This window comes from Eublepharis macularius, chromosome 5 (genome assembly GCF_028583425.1).
Source record: "Eublepharis macularius isolate TG4126 chromosome 5, MPM_Emac_v1.0, whole genome shotgun sequence".
Taxonomy (NCBI): Eukaryota; Metazoa; Chordata; class Lepidosauria; order Squamata; family Eublepharidae; genus Eublepharis; species Eublepharis macularius.
This window is the reverse complement of record NC_072794.1, coordinates 30,472,871-30,493,123: the sequence shown is the minus strand read 5'-3', so window position 1 is coordinate 30,493,123 and position 20,253 is coordinate 30,472,871. Positions and strand designations below refer to the sequence as shown.

General features: G+C 41.8%; 1 protein-coding gene across 1 annotated transcript; it reads left to right on the top strand.

The window, feature by feature from the left end:
• The first annotated feature begins 4,400 nt into the window (after window positions 1–4,400).
• PRDX6 (peroxiredoxin 6) lies at window positions 4,401–19,760 on the top strand. Its single transcript, XM_054979933.1, has 5 exons — window positions 4,401–4,547; window positions 11,693–11,849; window positions 16,662–16,808; window positions 18,014–18,160; window positions 18,907–19,760. Exons 1-5 carry the CDS (start codon window positions 4,456–4,458, stop codon window positions 19,036–19,038), a joined length of 675 nt encoding a protein of 224 aa, XP_054835908.1. The 5' UTR covers window positions 4,401–4,455; the 3' UTR covers window positions 19,039–19,760.
• The last annotated feature ends 493 nt before the right edge of the window (window positions 19,761–20,253 follow it).

Below are 20,253 nucleotides of genomic sequence, written 5' to 3'. Positions count from 1 at the left end.
CCGCCCGCGCCACTTTTTCGGCCAACACTGTGAGCCTCACAACAGCAAATCTTTCCAGCTTTTGTTTGTTTCACGGCTCCCAGCCGTATAGGAATACAGAGGAAGAAAGGCTGACCATGTGACGGCACGCCCCCTCCTCCTTTTCCACACGATGAGTTGAAGGATGCTGCCACAGTAGAGGCAATATAACAAACCGAGGCTCCTTCACTCACAAACAAATTTCATAAGAGTAGAATACTACATGTGAAAGGAACAACTAGTTATCAAACATTGAAAAGTCATGTTTGATAACTAGTTGTTCCCTTCACGTGTAGTATTCTACTCTTATGTAATTTGTTTAGGACAGTAAAGGCAGATGAAAGAAGGGGCTGGAAGAGCTGATGGAGAAAGTAGCTCTCCAATACGGGGGGAGGGGGCAGTAAAGAGACTCTCTTGGGAGAAATAAAGCACTTCTTCACATAGCATGTTATTAATTTATGGAACTCGTTGCCACAAGGTCCAGCAGCACCTTAAAATTACTCCATTTTAAGTTTTCGTCTGTCAGATTTCAGGTGCCTGAAGTGTTAGATTCTTCTGGCAAATATATTTATGCCCAAAGCTACAAACAACAGAAAGGCAGGATTGGGAAAACAAAAGACATGCCAAATATCCAGTTTATCGTAACATGGTTATGAGAAATCACATTTCGAAGCACCAAAAACTTACATGAAATTTCAACAGTTTAGTCATCCAATCAAAAGACCAATTAATCCACAAGATGTGCTGTTGGACACTAGCTTAGGCTACTTCAACAGTTTTATTAGTGTTAAGGAAAAACTTCAGCAAGATACTTTTGGAAAGAGACTAAGTTTATTACAATCAGACTGCTGCAGCAGGAGTCCTCAGTGAGGAGAACTGCCATGTCAAATGTGAACACAGCTTTTACAGATAATGCCAAACATCCTCTCTTTTTTGTGTGATGCAGAAAGAATACAAAGGAATAATTTTACTGAGGCATCTGAAGAGGCCTCCTGAAACCGGTTCCCACACTGATAAGAATAGCAACATTTACTGTAGTAGCAAGTCTACCAGCTAAAACTGCTGGCTCGAAGAAAAGCACTTTTGCAGGCCTTGATACTTTGGCACATAACAGTCTCACCTACTCTCAGGATCCTTTTCATTAGTTCTGGGTCTTTTATGTTGAGGCTTGCTCATGTTGCTTGTTTAAACAAAGGCTTTCTTCCCACCAGTTACAGACAATAAATTCAGCCCCAAGTTTATGTGCCCACACTTACACACACACACATTCTTTCTGCTTTAATTAAAGGAGGGTCCCATGTTCCAGTGACCATCTGAAAGAAACCAATACATTTCAATCACCATTTGGTATCTTCTTTTTAAACACAGCAGCCTCTAGAGCAATAAACAACAATTTTAGAACTATACTTCTGGACAGGACCCAGGAAAAGGTTTCTCCAGGTGATGGTCAGTTGCGAAAAGTTTAACAGAACCATGAAATACTCATGCTCCTTTGTGATCTAGGACTCAGGAATTGGTTTATTTTCTCCACAGGCTACTTTGTCAAGAGAGAGGCCTGAGGCCCCAATCCCAGCTTCCAGAGTGGTCTGATAGAAAACCTGGTGGCCAGACATGGCTTCAGAGAAGGCCTGTTGGGAGACCAATAAGTATTGTTTGAGTGTGAAGCTACTTTGGTTTTTTGGAAGCCAAATTCAAGCTTTGGTTACACTGCTGCCTCTGTTCTGCTTCCACAGAGTTCTGATCTCCACCTTTCCGTTGCATGTGGATCAGGTGAGCTTTGATTAACATGCTGTTTGAACCTTGAATTACAGAGCTGTTAGTCCATCAAGCTAATAATGCGAGTCTTTTTCATCGCTTCAAGCAGTTGCCAACAAGCCAGGAGGCAAAAATGTCCTGTTCTCTTAATAGAGGCTTAATGGGATGTTATTTACCAGGTGATGCTATTTACCTCTATGCCACGAGAAGTGTTAACACATTGCCTACACATTAGGCCTCTATTGTAGACCATTTTTCTCCAGGCTAATTGGCAACTGTTGCTGTAAAACAAAACAAGATTCCAGTGGTACCCTAGAGACAGAATTTATTCTAGAATAAATGTTAATGAGCTCCCCTTTTCAGATCTCTGATTCACTCTGGTTCTAACTCATAAAAAAATTGGTACTAGAATAAATTCTGAAGTCTAAAATATCATTGGACTGTTGTTACATTTTGCTGTTATAGATTTGGGCTTTTTCTTGTGGGTTCACAAAGTCTTCTCTAGTATTTTACAGGGGGCTTTGTGAGTGCACTCCCCTTGGTAATTATCATATCCACATACTAATATAATGATTTATTTCTATGTTAGTAACGAGTTTAAAAAAATCCTTGAAAAAGGCTTCCAGTAGTCAAAGGGAGGGGATGGCCACCGCAGGGAGCAGAGAAGGGGAAATTCAGATAAATCCACCATCTGGATTCCCTGTTGCTACTGTGTTACATTGGCAGCTTCAGCAACAACAGGACCTTCATGACCTAGAGCCTTAATGGAGGCAAGTGGACGCTATCATTGGTAAGCAGGTCTCTTGGCTGCAGAGTGGCTATAAGCCTGGACTCTGGTGTCAAGAATCATACACATCATTAAACCAGAAGTTCTGCTCTCTCTCTGGAGCCTGATCATCATTTGAGAGGGTGCAGGAAGATAGAATATGCTGGTGGAGGAATGGACACTTGACCCAAGACTCACAAACGGAGTGGGCTTGACAAGCTCATCTGATCCAGTACTTTAAGAAATACCAGTAGTTTACTAAAGTAGGTCCTAATTTACTTTTAGCTATAGCAGCAAGCACAACTTGATGCAAAAGTGCTCCTGGCAGACCAAGTGTCATGTGCAAGGCACCCTGTGTGCCATCTGCATAGAAGAGGTCAAAGCCACAGGTAGTCAGCTGCTCTTCCTCCCCAAGATGCAAACAGTTCTTCACCAGCAGATCTGAGCTGAAGACTGTCCACTATTGCACCTATCAATTTCACAATTGCACCTATTCCACTATTCCAGACAACAACAGAGCACCTGACCAAAATCTCATGCTGGACATGGAGGAGGAAAGCCAGCAGCCAGTGAATGTAGATAAAAGGTTTAAGTGTGACCAGAGACATAAGTTGAAGGGCTCTTGGAACTTTGACTCTCTAGCTGGTGGCTTCGGTGGAGACAATCATTGCACCCCATGACTGGCTGAGATGTAGGTTGTTGTAGTTGGTTTGGGTTGTTGGTTTGTTTACATTGTGTTTTTGCATTGTTGTAAGATGCAGGTGGCTGGAGCTGCTGGCTCACAAGCTTGCACTCCAGTGCTAGGATATCATATTTTCTATGCTCTCAACCCCAAATCATTATTCAGAAAAGGAATTGTGTGCTGTATCTCCATTGTTGGTCTATGTGCCACATAAGCGGCACATGCCCCTCCCTGCAGTGTTATTGGAGAAGGCAGCACAAGAGGCATGTGTTAACTTTTACCTGTTTGTAAAGCTTTGTTTATAACTGTGCATTACCCATTCGGGTCTAATAGCTACAGATAGCCCTATGCGTTCCAATGGCCGTTCGATATAATTCTTTCTGCTTCAATGGAGTCATTCAATGATTCCGCACACGTTGGATAATGCACTTTCAATGTATTTTATCAATCGTTTGAGGTGGATTTTTTGTTCCGCACACAAACAAATCCATTCCAAATGATCTATAAAGAGGATTGGAAGTGGAATATCCAATGTGTGTGGAATAACAAATTGCTGAAATAGGCCTGCTTTGAATTTTTTATACGCTCCAGCCCTGAAATCAAGGCGCTTCATTTCCCAGTAAATACACACAATAGAATCGGGCTTTCAATTAGACACCGAGTGATTTCGCACACGTTGGATAATGCACTTCCAATCCTCTTTATAGATCATTTGGAACAGATTTTTTTGTGCGTGGAACAAAAAACCCACCTCAAACTATTGATAAAGTGCATTGAAAGTGCATTATCCAACGTGTGCGGAATCACTCACCCTTCCCTACGATACTCAACTAGTCGTTTGATTACGGTGTGATCCTAAGCGTGTGCATTCCACTGCGGCTTACTTTCGGAGGTGAACGTGGAGCTGTGTAGCATCCTCTCGCCTCTATTTTGTTTTGTTTTTAAAGCATGCAATCTTATGCGCGCTTCTCTGGATCGTACAGAGAGATTCCAAACAGAACGGCTCCATTGACTCTGAACATGTTAAAGCCGTTTAGGACTGCACGGTTACATTATCAGGGGACTTACTTCCGACTAAAGCTGGCGCTCAGGATTGCAGCAGCAGCAGCAGCAGGGAAAGCAGACGTTTCCGGAAGCCCCGCCCCCTCCGATATAAAGCCGCGCCCCCTCGCCTGGGCTGTGCAAGAACTCGCTTTCGGTCTTCATTCTTGCTGGTGCTGGGTGCGCTGCTATCATGCCGGGCCTGCTGCTGGGGGACGAAGCGCCCAACTTCGAGGCGGACACCACCCACGGCCGGATCCGCTTCCACGAGTTCCTAGGAAACTCGTGAGTAGCAGGAACAAGGAGGGCCTTCCCCACCGCCAGCAACTTGGGAAATGCCTTGCTTCTTGGGTGGGCGGGCGGACTCCGCTAAAGAAAAGGGGCGAGCAAAACGTCCAGAGGTTCGGAGCCCTTTCCTTACGAGGGAAGGTCCACGTATTTGGAGCCTCCTCTTGCTCACTGAATCTCCCACTCCCTACCGCCCCCAGACTTAAAGAAGTGTATGATGGTGGCTTGTAAAAATGGCTCGTAGCATGGGAAAGTAGCTGGAGGAACGTCTCCAGAAGAACTTGGGACTGGGAGTTCTTGGGTTGTAGGTTTGGGACAGGCAAAATAAGGCGTTTGTGCCATTGTATGTGGTATAGGGATGGCCACTGGGTTAAGTGGCTTTAAAGGGTTAGGCGAATCTTGGGAGGAGGTGTGCTTCTTAACAGAGGTGGCCTATACATCTGTATACTTGCAAGCAGCAGGGGTGCCCTTCTTCTGCTTGGGAGCCACTGTAGTGGGCTAGGGAGGCTTTGAGTTGTTTCTCAGCTGTGAGGCTTACCTGATGACCCTGGTGATATGCTCTTCTGCCTCACCCTACCCGTAGGATTGTTGTGAGACTAAAATGGATGATAGAAGAACCGTATATGCTCCTGTGAGCTTTTTGGAAGAAGGGTGGGGAAAGAATGAGTTTGAATAACTTGTGGCCTTCCCAGAATTATAGGTCTGGCTCATAATGGTAGCCAGTTTTGTGTAGTGGTTAGAGCACAGGTCTAGGATCCGGGAGACCCAGATTTGAATCCTTGCTCTGCCATAGAAAGCTTGCTGGGTCACTATGGGCCAGTCACACACTCTTACAGTAACCTACCTCACAGGGCTGTTGTGAGGATAATATGGAGAGGAGAATGATGCAAGCTGCTTTGAGTGCCCATTGGGGAGAAAGGTGGGGTATAAATGAAGCAAATAAATAAACTGGGTATATGAAGCTGGGTCCTTGGTCTCATAACAAAAACAACAACAACATTCGATTTATATACTGCCCTTCAGGACAACTTAATGCCCACTCAGAGTGGTTTACTAAGTATGCCATTATCAAACACCCTGTGAGGTGGATGAGCTCCAGAGAACTGTGACTAGCCCAAGGTCACCCAGCTGGCTTCAAGTGGAGGAGTGGGGAATCAAACCCGGCTCTCCCGATTAGAGTCCTGCACTCTTAACCACTACACCAAACTGGCTTATCCAGCAGGGACCTTTGTATGTTATCTCTTAACATGTTAAAGATAGGGGTTTCAGTGCTCTTGAATCTGTTACACTTTTCTTCAAAACTCGGGTACAATTGTAGGATCAGATTGATCATAGAAGGAGGTTGGTTTGCTTAAATAGAAAGGAAATGTAAAAATGACTGCAGTCTGACCTGGTGCATAGTGCGATGCTGTAGAACTTTGAAGCCTACCTTCAAAGTTCTAGAAGCTTACCCACACTAGCTGCTAGGATAGCTCTGTGCGTCAATGGTTACATTAGTATTAAGTTGGGTAAATTTGCTTCAGAAAAGCACATAGTTAAGTAGTCTGAACTTGGGAATCCAACACCAAAAGAGAATGTAAGTATGAAATCCAAATTTGGAACAATTCTCCTTTTCCCAAATAGGAATAATTATGAGTAAAATGTAGCATTGTAACTGCTACAATAGTGTCAAGTGTTCTGGTGGATGGGAAAGTTAAGGAATCTGAAAATAACCCAGGGACATGTAACCATACCTGAACACGTTTATGGTGAAATAAAGCCCTGCTGAGTTAGATATTCCCAGATAAGTATTTTCTTCATTTATACCCCTAATGGAGAGTCAGAAAGGCTTATAACATTCTCCCTTTCTCCAAGTTTATCCTCACAACAACTGTGAGGTAGGCTTGGCAGAGGGTGTATGACTGGCACAAGATCACTCAACAAGTTTCCATGCACAGTGGGAATGGAAACTGGTGTCTCCCAGATCCTTGTCTGACACTCGTAACTAACACCATGCTAGTTCTCTTATAGTGTTAATAAAAGTGCATCTTTAAAAGAATGACTGCATGCACCTTAGTCTTAAACATAGAAACGAAGAGATGGAAGGGACCCCAAGGGTAATCTAGTCCAGCCCCTGCACAGTGCAGGAAATTCACATCTATCTCCCCTCCCCACCTCTCCCAATGACCCCTGCTCTATGCTCAGAATCGTGAATTGGAAAAAAAAATCCCTTGTTGATTAGAAAAAGGAGGAAATATGTACATCAAAGAAAAATTGAAATGAAAGCTAAAAGGAATCCGCTGTCCTTTGTTCTAAAATATAGGCAGAATAATCTTGATTGCCCAATTTGTTTCCCCAATTTCAGTTTCCATCTCTTTGTGCTCTTGAAGCTATCATTCTATCTGTTAGGCCCTCTGCCAGAATGTCTCTTCAGAAACTCTGTGGATGGTCTGTTGGAATTTCTCACATTCCAAGCCAAACCCAAAGGTCACAGGCCATTTTTGCATGGGTTATGTGGCCTGAGTTCAGTGCTTTGGGGAAGTGGGTTCCCTCCCCCGCCCCAGCCCTTTCTCCACAGGATTCATGCACCCTGAGGGGTTTTCTTAGCTTTTCTCTTTTTCAAACTTCCTTTGCGCCAAAGTTTTGGGAAAGATCAAAGTAAAGCCTGGACGGCTGCAGTGAAGGTAGGAAAATGCAGCTTTTCCAGCCAACCTGGTAGCCATTTTCCCTGAACCTATCCCCACAGCAGCAATTTCCTGTCCCCGCCATGGGGGCTTTTAATTTTTTTAAAAATCAGCACTAGAATAGTATTATATCGATATACCATTGTAACAATAGGTGTAGCAGGTTCTCTGAATTTTCACAATGGGACTCTTGCCACAGTAGCTTGCCTGCAAGCAAAGTGCTTTTTAAACAGGTTATTGCCAAGCTTATATAAATTGGACTTTTTTCTTTTACTCTTTAATAAAACTGGAGACACAAGTGTTCCAAAAGAAACTCGCAAAAACGTGCAGCCAGCAGCGCTGTTCTCTGGAGTAGCTCGGAGTGTTGAACTAGGAGATGCCCCTGAGTCACCAAGTCTGCCCCCTGCCTTAAGGCAGACTCTTTCGCACTTTACCAATCTAGCTGTGCAAGTTTTGTCTGCTAGAAGCAGAGAAGATATTTTGTGCTAAAGGCTCCTGCAGAGCAGATGGCTCAATCAGAGTAAGCCAAGTTATAGTTGAAGGCACCTCTTCAGACACTCAGGTCAGATTGGCTAGTGACCTTGAGGTAAATTCTATTTCTGCCTTAAAAATTTGTTATTGACAGTGTCATTGGTAAGTAGTTGGATTAGGTTAATAACCCTTTTCAATGTTCTTTTAAAAATCTTGTTGGTTTAAAGCTGAACTTTATTTATGATAGTCCCATATGCCCTAGAGTAAGGGACTATAGGAGAAATACCCAAGTACTTGGGTCAGGATTGAATGGACACCTGGGACCACAATTAAAACAGGTTAAAGTTATGACAATATACTGTCATCCAGCATGTTTGTTGAAACCACTGAAATTCTCTGCTTCCACAAATATTCTAGGGAGTTTGATAGTTTTACACAATCAGTTCCCCGGCCTACATTTGTAAGTGATCAGCATTGTCTTTAAGTTCAAAATAGATCAGAACATATTGTGGTACCTTTACTTAATTGTAATAACGAGCATCTGGCAATGAGGTCATAATAAAAATAGTGCCTTAAGCACGAATAGTGTATGAAGGAGGTTCCAGAAAGCAGCGCTTGAGCTTGGTTAGCAGTGCTATAACATTCTTCAAGGGGTGAGGATTCTAATTGGAGCCAGCGTAGTTATGATTTAGTTATGATTCAAAACTGTTGAGTTGCCAGCAAACAACCAGCTTACAGGAGGTATTAAAGGTTAAACAATCACTTTTCAGTTAAAGATGAGGAGACATATATGACAATGTTTTTTTTGTAATGTCTCCAAGCTCCAGTTTCTCAGGAAGAAAACCTTTAAAATACAAGCTTTTCACAGTGCATACAAAGGCCGTAGCTCTTTGAAAAAGTGTAACCGTCCTGAAGAAGATGTGGAAATATTGATCTGAATCTATTGTTCAGCCTTGTTTGTTCATTTTGAATTGCGGTACTAACTGGTTTAATATTTGCTTTCTTTTATGGCTGAGGTATAACACCACAGTCTTGTGGTTAAGCATTAAAACCCATTTCCAAGGTGATCCATTGATGCAAAAGTGTGACAGTCAAAAGAGCAAAGGGTAGGGTTTTATTGGCTGGCATTTCTCCATAGAGGCTCAAAGTATAATGGACTTTTTACAATCGGCAACTTAGGCCAGGATTGCAGAAAGGCAAACAGTGTACTTGGCAAGTATATCTGCCCCTCTGATGCAGTGGTTAGAACATTGGTTTAGGATCTGGGAGAGGTCCAGGTTCGGGTGCCACAAAACAGACTGGGTGACCTTGGACCCTGCATTCTCAACCTGACCTCTTTCAAAGGGACGTTATGGGGGGTAAAATAGGGAAGAACCACCAGGTACGTATCTGTGAGCCCCTCAGAGGACAGGTGGGAAGGATTAATAGAGCTGCTGAGTTCTAAACATGCAGTATAATTATTAGGTTTTGGTTTTATCTACTGGGTTGCTCTGCAGTAACTGTAAAGGGGTTAGAATATGCACTGCTCTGCAACTGCTGTTTTAAAGCCATTCATGGAATGATACCTGGGTTGAGGGAGTTCGTACTGTCTTTTTAAAATGTTGCAAGCTACTTGGAGTACCTTACAGTTGAAAAGTTGGATCTAAATTTCAACAAAACAAGAACCTGTCAGGTCTGGAGAACAAAAACAACTCTGCAGCATTATCAAGTATGCCTTGAAGCAAAGGATGCAGTTGTACGTCATGATCAACCGCCATTTGTATACCATGGTTTGGATGAGGTTTGGTGTGCTGTGACCTTAGAATGCAGGTGGCTCAATCTGCCATGGTTTGCTGATGGGAGGTAAATCTGGAGTCTAAACCATGGGTTGTGCCTCGCCTTGTTAACAAGTTAAGGATTGTGATTTGTACCTATGAATTAAATCATAAATCCTGGCTTCTTCAGCAGCACTGTTACTCCAGGCTCCAAATGGGGTCTATAAATAGGGAGGTTTGCCAATATCCTGGCAACACAAGGGAGCTTAGGATAGCACCTAGGGATTCTGCTTGGAGGCTAGAAAGGAGGCAAGATGCAGACTAATTAGATTTACAAACAAGCTGTCATTTTGTTATGTGTGTCTGGTATACCACAGGGTTCACCGGAACTGGAACTCTCATGTCTGGTACACTGATAAGGGTTTGTGCAATGAGCTGTAGTTTAAATGGGCATTTTTTCCTATCATCTCTTTAGAGCGCACCCTTTCCTCCCACCCAGGCAGTAGGAATTAGCTGTTCTCCTAAAAGTAGAGTCTGTTAGCCCCCTGGATTCCATTGCCATGTTGAAACTCTTGTGTTGACACTCTTGCACCTTGCTGCAGTATTGCAAAAAGCTGCAGAGAGCCCAACAGACAAAATTCTGTGACATTGCACAGCTCTGTAGACAACTCATGGATTCACAAGTTAGCCATGTGTTAATGGAAAATACACTGCTACGGTAGTAGTGGTTGCACCACAGGGCAGCTAGTGCCCTTGGGCCTTGAGTAAATCGTTATTTTAAGAAATTGGACTTGTGGGAGGAGATTCCTCTTTCTCTAGTATGTAGCTTTCATACTGTTATTGTGTAAGGGAGTAGGTAGTCAAATATTACCACAGAAATGTAAGATGTGAAGCAACTTACAAATGAACACAGTTGCTCTTCTCTATTGCAAATTCTCTATCTTCTACCTTCTCTTTTTAAAATATTAGAGAACAATCAACTTGGATATTACGCATTTGTTGATTATAACATTCTGTGAACACAGCTGGCCTCCAAGTTACCCTAATCTGTGTTCGGACTGAGTTAAAAATCTTATGTACACTTGAAATCCAGTAGTGTTCATTTGGGGATGTTTTAAAAATTCCAAGTAGAATTTTTTTTCCTCATTTGGGCTGTAATACTTGGATCCTGCAGAATACATCCGATGGAAGGGATTTCTGTCAGTGGAGCATACATACCCTTCTCGTCTTCCCCTTACCACTGCAGCCAGAAATGCCCTGGAAATGCTGCTCCTGAGGAAATGGGGGGGTCCCCAGGAATGGCAGAGGGGCAAGAGGGATAGATAAAAATTCCTGTCCCACTTCCCATTGTGGAAATCTAACCTATTGATGGTAATTATTGTTTTAATGTTAGAAGAACCGTGTCTAGGAGGCCCACAGTTTCTGGGAAACATGACAATAGCAGGGTGTATATTCGATGGTACTGGTTTTCAGCCTTAAGCTTTAAGATTAACACAAGTAATCTCCAAAGGTATATCTGTAATACTGATATGATTGCCTGCCTGCCTAAATAAAGTAATCCAGCATTCAGCTGACAGACAGTATTGAAGTTAGCTGTACCATGCAATCTGGGATTAAACATTGCTCATTTGTGATAACTTGCCAAACAGGAACTGTCATTTTGTTCATGAGGTACTGGATCCATGCTCTTGTAGAAAGTGGATTTTATGTTATGTGATTGCCTCTGAAAGGCGTAGAATGCAGAGAGACTAGTTTTGAGGGGTGGAGGCAATGTTGGCCAAAGAGCTTAGCTTCATCTCTTTCGGTGTTGTGTGATACCAGGTCAGAAGGTTAATGTCCAGAGATTGAACACTATAAATAAAAGAAATGAAAGAAGAGTGGGAGAGTTGCTGAAGTGGGTGGATGCCAGAATAAAGTTAACTAAATAGTACCGAATGTGAAGCACCTGTTAATTTTCTAATATAAGAAGATGTTTAATAAACTATATTGTTGTATTTTCTCATTTTTATCCTGTTCTTCCTCCAAGAAGCTTAGAGTGGCATATGTAGTTCTCTCTTACTCATTTTGTCCTCAACAGCCCTGTGCAGTTAAGTCAGGCTGAGAATATGTGACTGACTAGTGATATACATGGTAGAGTGGAGATCTGATTCCATCGCTAACCAGTATACCCACACATACACTGGCTCTCTTAATTTTTTTAATAAGATGTGTTTCAGTGCTATGATACTGCCTTATGTTTGTTTTTTTCTTTTAGATGGGGTATTCTCTTTTCTCATCCACGGGATTTCACTCCAGTTTGTACCACAGAGCTTGGACGAGCAGCAAAGCTGGCACCAGAATTTGCCAAACGTAACATAAAAATGATAGCCCTTTCCATAGATGATGTCAAAGACCATCTCGCTTGGAGCAAGGTATTATGGGAGTAAAATGGTAGCACGGTGAACTGTCAGAGCACCTCTTTTGCAATTTCCTGTTCTGACTAGCTCACCATCTTCAGAAGTGCCAACATAACTTTTAAAACCCTCTTAATTTACTGGCTTGGCTATGGTTCTTAAAAACCTTTGGTGAGAGGTCCTGGCCTACGCGAATTTCTGGGTTAGGTGCAGTGAAAGGACTGGATGTATTTTAATGCTTATAGAGCTTGGTCCCTGTATAAAAGGTGAATGGAACTACTGAGCACAGTCTTCTGCTTCTATTGTTGCTCCTCCGTTTTGAGGCAGAGTAGTACAGGCTGAATTCGTTTAACGGGACTGAAAAATGTGCAACAGCTGTGATTGACTGGACTGTTCAATATTTGTTAGCTGTTCTGCGGCGTCTGATCTTGTGACAATGTGATATCAACAGTAGCTCAGTTCAGACAGCACAGCAAACAATGCTGATTGTTAGCAATTGGCGACTGAGGGCAGAGGGGTTCATGGTGAATTCTCCATTTAGATAATATCCCTACTGAGCCTCAAAGGTGGGCAGCTTGTTTAAGAGCAAAAGCCTTGGTGTAAGTAGGTAATGAGCTGCAAGGGTGTGTCCAGTTTGTGTAGCTGGGAATTATTATTATTTTTATTATCACATTTCTAGACCGCCCTCCCCGTCAGACGGCTTGCTCTTCCATAAGGAGGGTGGATAGGTGCATATTTTCCAGTTCAGCAGCATGAAACATTGTAAAATCGCTGCCTTCAAGTAAAGTCCTTACTGGCTTTATATGTTGGCTTTAAAGCACAGTCGAAAAAATAATGATGGCTTGTTAGCTTTTTTTAAACTATTATACTGTTGGGCATACCTCTACAACTATACAGACTAAAAATGTGATTTTCCTCCAACGAGCAATTCTGCAAGAGTCATGTTGCTCCAGAGTTGCATCTTCATCCTAAGCAGCACCTTCTGAGTAATTTTCGAACGACAGTCCTTTATTTCCATTTTAAGAAGCAAGCATTTCAAAAGATGTAGTATTAACCCCCACTCCATGAGCAGTATTACTTTACAGAGCAGTATTCTTGTTTTCCAGCTTCTCATAACACTAGCTATCCAGTTATCAACCCCCCGTTGTTTGGGTAGGTGTTAACAGGCAGAAATATTCTGGTTCTCTTTCACTTGCTGGTGGATCACAAGAGAATTGCTTGACTATCTCATGGTCTGCAGGAATGCTGGGGAATAAGGACCAAATCCACAGCTGAAATCTCATGAGCAAAATGCCAAGGGGTAGCTGAACTGCATCCAATCACAGCAGTTCTATATTGGAAGATCTTTCTTCAGGAAAAGCATTTTCATTTTTTCTGGTAATTGTAAGGCTTGGGGGTTGGGGGAAGATGAGAAGATGATCTGAAAATATCAGTCGCAGACAAAGCTAAGCTTTGTCCAGAGAACAGGGCAAACACAATTCCTTGGAATTCACCAGTCACAGACAAAGCCAGGCTTTGTCCAGAGAATTGGGCAAACACAATTCCTGGGAATCCACTACACTGACTTGGTTTAGCACAAGTAATAGGCATGCCTAGTCCCAACCAGTTCCTTCTCCTCTCCCTGGTATTTGCAGAAAGGTATTAAAAATGTAAAATGCAAGACACTTTCTCCAAAGTTTGTGTGCTGCTAGGCATTCTTTTTGCCAGAGGGTATGGGATACTTGCCACTAGTGGATAGATTTTTTTTTTTTAAAGATAGGACACATCTCATTTTATTTGGATGGAGAAGTTGAGCAGTAGAACTGAACTCATCTATTTCAGTTAGTGTTATGGCTCTGTTTAAATTTGCAAAAAGGAATCCCTAGCTGGCAGCTTTACTTTTTGTTTAGTATAATGATTTAATTTAGTATGCTTGAGTGGCATGGTGTAAGTCCTCCAACTGCCGACTTGCCCAGTTTGGAAGTTGTTGTAAAACGACCTTTTAAAACAAATGGCTGTAAACCACTTTTATGGTCATGCATAAAATGTGCAAGTGCTTCTAAATTAGTTTACTTTCACCTTCCACCCAGCTGCTCTCTGGTTCAACAACCCAACCCTTCCTTTGTCGCAACTTTGATGTTAATTTTATTTTCCTCCCCCTTTATGTGTTACACCTTAGTGTAGCCATACTCAGCAGGCATGCAGATGCTCTTTTTGGTCCTTTATGTAGGCAGACCCCTCCCTTCTCCTCACCAAGCCACATGTCTGTCCTATCCTTTAGTTAGCGGCAGCAGTGGATGAGGTGCTGGAGAAGAGAATTTCAGCATTCCTGTACAATGTCAGAAACACATAAAACAAAAATGGTACTCAGTCATGGTAAAAAATATAATTGAAGTCCTCATAAATATTTGCCACATCTCTGGTTGGTTCTTGGGGACCCACTGCTGAATGCTTCAACCTTATTGTTGTTGCTGAAGCAGGTAACAAAGGCTAGTATTCTAGAAGTTCACTTGTAGTTAAAGGTTCACTTACTAGGAGGAATTCTGGCTTTTTTGTTGACAGTGGAGGCTTGCCCACCTGTATTAACCATGAAAAATTTTAGTCTTGTCCTTTTACTCATGAAAGGAAGCATGTGCCTCCTTTGAACATACTATTTTAAATTCCTTTGACTATTGATGTAAGTATAATATACATTTATGTAGTGCTTCTAATGTTGAAAATGCTTCATATGCTAGGGCTTGAGTCCTGTCATTCTGTTTCACTCTTGACAAAGTTTTCCTATGGCAGAAAGAGCCTCTTTTGCTAGCGGAAAGCTCTGTTATCTATGGAAACTGAATCATAAGGATCCAAAGCATTACCTTATGCTCCTAATAGACCTGTAAAGTAGAATGGTGATGGCGCCACAGTATGGCAGATGGGGGCTGGAAGCTGAAAGACAAAGGGGCTGCCTCAGGGTTAGCCAAACTACATTGCCTTTGTGGCAGAGGCAAAATCTGTACCAGGTCACTTGTTACCTTTTCTTAGCTTCTGTGGTAAGCAGTTTTTCTGCTCCTGAAGTACACTTGTAGCTTGGACCTCTGCATGTTTCCTTAGAAGCAGATACCACAGAGTTCAGTGGGGCTTACTTCCATGTTAAGACCTAGTTTTCATGGAGGTTTTATTTATTTTATTTATAGTCCACTCTCCCTACAAGTGGGCTCAGAGCAGATTAACAGCATAAATACATTAAAACAATTTTAAAACATTGGTAGTAATCATGTAAATACAGCATTAAACATAAAAGGCAGCTCATATTGTACCCTACATCTCAGCACCTCAAGTCCACAGGGCAGGGTAGCTAAGATTCAGTCAGTGTAGGGTTGAGTAATGGTAAAACCTGTGGTAAACCTGTGTCTGGTTTATACATGGTTGGAGGCCTCGTACAACTGAACTAATCTTCCATACCAAAAAAACCCTGTACACAGAAAACTGGAAGGGGGGGGGGGTTCTGGGCTACTCTTCACCTTGACAACTAGCTTTGAAAGTCAACAGATTCTATGTGTGACTGTGTTCACCCTTGAAATGTCACAGTGCAGGCAAAAATTTATTACCTCAATGAGAAGCGGAAGGTGGCATCATCTTTGGTGGTGTTCTTTTACTCCCTGTAGATTGCTACTGCTACCAACCTCCGATTTTTTTCCTACGGGAAAAGCAGAGGGTATATAGCATCCTATTACATAAGAAGTTCCTTAGTAACGTTGTATTCTCACCTATCTCCAAGACTTTTACTATAGATGAAAATATGCATCAAGATGTTAGGAAGTAAGTAAATGGTGTCACAATTTAGGGCTGCTGCTGCTTATACCTGTATTCCTTTAGGCCAGTTTTTTCTGCGAACACGCTCTGTTTTCTCGACTTCCGAGCCCATAACCCTCACAGAGGATTCTAGGGGTGAGACATACTCTTGACTAATTCAGGGTATTAGGCCTTTTGAGCTTCACCATCTTTCTGCGTGAACAGAGATTGTGCCCTAGAGCACTGTGGTCATTGTACACTGCAGTAAAAAAATGGGTAGCCGTAAGATCCCACTTCTTCCAAAATAATCTAGTTGCACATGGATACAAGGTGCCGTTCTCATTGAGGAACAGGTGGGCTGTTGCCCGCTACTGACTCTCCGCATTTGATTCAGTGCTAGTATGGGTGCAAATAAAAGAAATTCCATGTTCAGCAGAACTATGTGGTCAGTGTGGTGTATGAGTGCAGCAAGAGTTTTCTGAATGGACCAATGAACAACTATTGGCCAGTAGTACCAATTTCTTCCAATTTGTAGTTCTTACATGCCACTACCCTTTTTTTTGTAAATTTGGGTTGCTGTCCACATTCTCTTGAGGTCCATGGCATACTCTTTATGCATATGAATTGTATTTGATATCTCTAAAGGGAATGGTGTGGAATCTTCACCGTGTGATCCACCTTGGGTGTCAGTGAGAAAGGCAGACTACAGATTGACAAAATCAATAGTTACATATCATTGCTGCCTTATGATGTGAAATCTGTACTTGTAGGTCTTTCTGGGCTGATTTAGCTGTGAATCCCATCCTATTGGATATAAGGACCCTAAGTGACGCACACTTGTCTGTTTTCTGAGGTTCTTGCTAAAGGGGAAGAGGAATCAGAATAAAGCTATTGCATAAAGATACCAACCCTTTCCTTTCAGATTGGATGGAAAAGGCATTTTCCAGAAAAGGCAAGATCTTGCCTGTGTCTTTTGCGTCAATGGAGACTGCATTATCAAAATACTTGACATAAACAGTGTAACTTAGCTTATTGGCAATCAACCATTAATGTTTTTCCTTTCATCCCCATCTATAGGACATCAATGCCTACAATAAGGATGAGGCCACAGAGAAGCTCCCCTTTCCAATAATTGCTGACTCCAAGCGGGAGCTTGCAGTACAGTTGGGAATGCTGGATCCAGATGAGAGAGACAAAGAGGGCATGCCTCTGACTGCTCGTGTTGTAAGTGTCCGGTGTCTCTAGCATTATATTCCTGACAGGTTGATGCCAGGATTCTATGAACTGACATTTCTCCTTCTGTCTTTTCCATCTAGTCTATTGCCACTTAATCATTGGCCACTCAGCATTGCCTTAGCAGAGAGATGCCAGATTGAAAGAGTATTGCTACGCATATGAAGTAGGCTAAAGGACCACTGGGTCCTGTAGTAGACTACTCAGACTTGCTAGTAGACTGAGGGTAGCTCTCTCTCTCTCTCTGCTTTGGTTTTCAGAGTTGTGGACTCATGGGAAATACTTTGGCAAGAGATTACCTGCTTCCTTGCATGTAAAACAGAAATACTTTGGCTTGCAAGGATGAATAGGGGAATATTGTGGCACACCCAGAGCTTCCCAGAGATCAGACAGGCTATAAATCTTGAAAACAGAAAAAAACATCTCTGTCCAGCATCCACAGCCTTATAAAGTAGATTGTACTAGAAACTGGAATGGATAGATTGTCCTCTAACTCCCAGTTTGGTGTAGTGGTTAAGAGCATGGGACTCTAATCTGGAGATATAAATCGAATGTTATTATGTTATTATAACTTTCTCAGTCCCTTAAGTGGCAATGACTAGGAAGCAATTACAGCAAAACAAGATTTGTTGTGTCTGTCTGTGACTTGCCAGTATGGCTCTGTATTTTTTGTGGATGCTCAGGAAAAGAGATGCAATCTGCCAGGATGTTTGCACAAGTCCTACTTAAGTTAATAGGAGCTGTATATAGGGTTTACATAGGAGATATTTCTAGTGGATTGTTTCAGTCTTTATAGAAGTATCTTTTGCAGCGAACAGCTGGTGTCTTTCAAGGATGTCTAAAATCCCTTTGAGATACTTCCTGATCCAGTTATCTGTTCCTCTACTCTTGATGTTTCAAAGTAAAGGAATCTGTTGCCTTCTTGCCAAATTGGGACTGCAAATATAGGGCAAATGATTTTGCCTCAAGATTGCAAGGTGGAAGCCTAAACATAGCAGTCACTGTAAAATATTTCTCTGTATTAAAAAAAAAAGAAAAACAGTGCCTCAAGTGCACTTGTTCTTTGCCCTGGAAAAACAACAATGCTAAGGAGACAGAATTAAAGCTCCAAAGGCAGCTTACTGGACAGGACTGATTGTAAAAGAGGAGCCAGAATGGTGTGACATGTTGGGTTTTTATTTTTTTTTACCTTTTAGGTATTCGTATTTGGCCCAGACAAGAAACTCAAACTTTCTATCCTCTATCCAGCAACAACAGGCAGAAACTTTGATGAGATTCTAAGAGTCATTGATTCCTTGCAGCTAACAGCTGCGAAGAAGGTTGCCACCCCAGTTGACTGGAAGGTAGCTATCGTATTCTTTAAGGTTCCTTTACACTTCCTAAGCAGGGTTGCACTCTTCTAAATCCATACGGTGTAACTCTGCTTAGGATAGTACTTTTAATCCTTTTTGAAGGTTATTTGATTTTGCTCAAATAAAACAGTTGTCAAGGAATAGTATCTTCCTAAATGCATTTCTTATGGTAAGTGTGTAAATTTTAGTTCCTGCTTTCTGGGAAGAAGGTGAAGTGGTCTCCTGGTAAGATTGAGTGAACGACACCCAGGGAAAGCAGGGAGGTTAGTGGTCAGTCTTGTGACTGATATACAGTTTAGCAGACTAACTGCACCACAGGTGTCAGTAAAGGAAGATTACTAGCCCTTGTGTTCAGAGATCCATCTCTGAAAAGTGCAAAATTAAGTCCAATGGGATTTCCATGCATTACCTCCAGGGGGCAGACGTGAGACTTCTGTACCCAACACCGCTGTGTTCCTTTTTGCTTAAATTTCTAGTATCCTGGACAAACTCTGCTTCTCTATTTGCACAGCATTATATGTAGAAGATGGCCATATGTAACTTGTATCAATCAACGTGAAAACTTATAGTTGAGAGGATATTACTGTGCTTTATACAATATAGCATGTATTCATAGACTCAAAGTTCCAGGCTTCCACTATCAAATACAACATTGGCTATTATGGAGTGTGCAGTTATTCTAGGATGAGTCTTGTTTCTTACTAAATGTTATTCTTCCACTTTTTCCTCTTTTTGAGCCTGGGGATGAAGTCATGGTAGTTCCAAGCCTAACAGATGAAGAGGCCAAAAAGCTGTTTCCAAGTGGAATTTGCACTAAAGAACTCCCGTCAGGCAAGAGATACCTTCGTTACACCTCTCACCCAAAATAGCAACCAGAAAGGAGAGGCTGAGCAAACCAGAAAGCTGATTGTGGGGGGCTTTGTAGAACAGGCTATGTAACTGCCTTGGGTGAAGGTGTGTTTGGAGAAATTGTTGTTAAAGATGGAATAGTGAAGGCATTCTCTTTAGTTTCTCCTTGGAATGTGGTGGCTGAATGTCCTTAGCCTGGCATAGTTTCAACTAGCCATCAGGCAACGCCTTTTTTTTTCTTCCATACGATCAGTTGTCTTGGGTCTCACAGAGTCTGTAAAATTGTACTAACAGGCAGTTAATGATTTACTAACAAATCTTCAGTTTTCTGTTCGGCCACATAGGTATAACTTCTGTACATCATCTGCTGTCCCCTCAGCACTGCAAACTTGTTAATGGAAGATAAATTCTATTTCTGCCAATGTTTCCTGATTGAAGTAGAGAGAAGAATCTCAAACTGCACTTCTTTATTTTTTAAACTCTGTACAGATTATTTGAATTAAGGTTTCTTTGGTAAAATTCATGAGAGAGAAATGGCAGTGCATTTTTTCCACAGTGGGAAGTTCATTCCAATAGCTGTGTGCCTTTATTACAAGAAATGAACCTACCATACTAGGTTAAAGTCCATCATGGAAATTTGTGTTCATTATGCTAATGCTGTATTGGAGACCTGAAGCAGATATACCGATCCTTTATCTTTAACTTTAAGATCATTCAGAAAATAAAATTAGTGTCTAAAATGCCTAGTGTTCCTGTGTCCTCATTTTTTTTTTTTTTTTTTTTTTTAGTTTCAAAAAATTTTATTGAAAGTGTAACAAGTAACAAGATCAACAGTAAATGCGTAGAAAAAAGATGACATCATACGTAACAATGTTCGGATACAACAATACATAAACATCAAAACACTAACAGTTGGCAATATTCAAGTGTGCAAATATTATACATAATCAACAGGAGTCTAATACAGTGTTAAGCAAGCTAATTATAACAGCATCGGGAGAATCATGTACAGGCACATCCATTATGTCGCAGAGTAAATCCATATTTCAAATTTCGGGGTTTATAATCGCGTAGTGAGGTAGCTTAGAGATCAGCCATTCATTCTGAGATAAAAATTCCAGGAAAGGGTACCATTGTGCGTAAAATTGTGTAGGTTTGGAGGGGTTATGCAATGCTCGAATTCTGTCTGTGATCTTTTCCATCATAAGGTGGTCCCACACCACTCTATACCATAT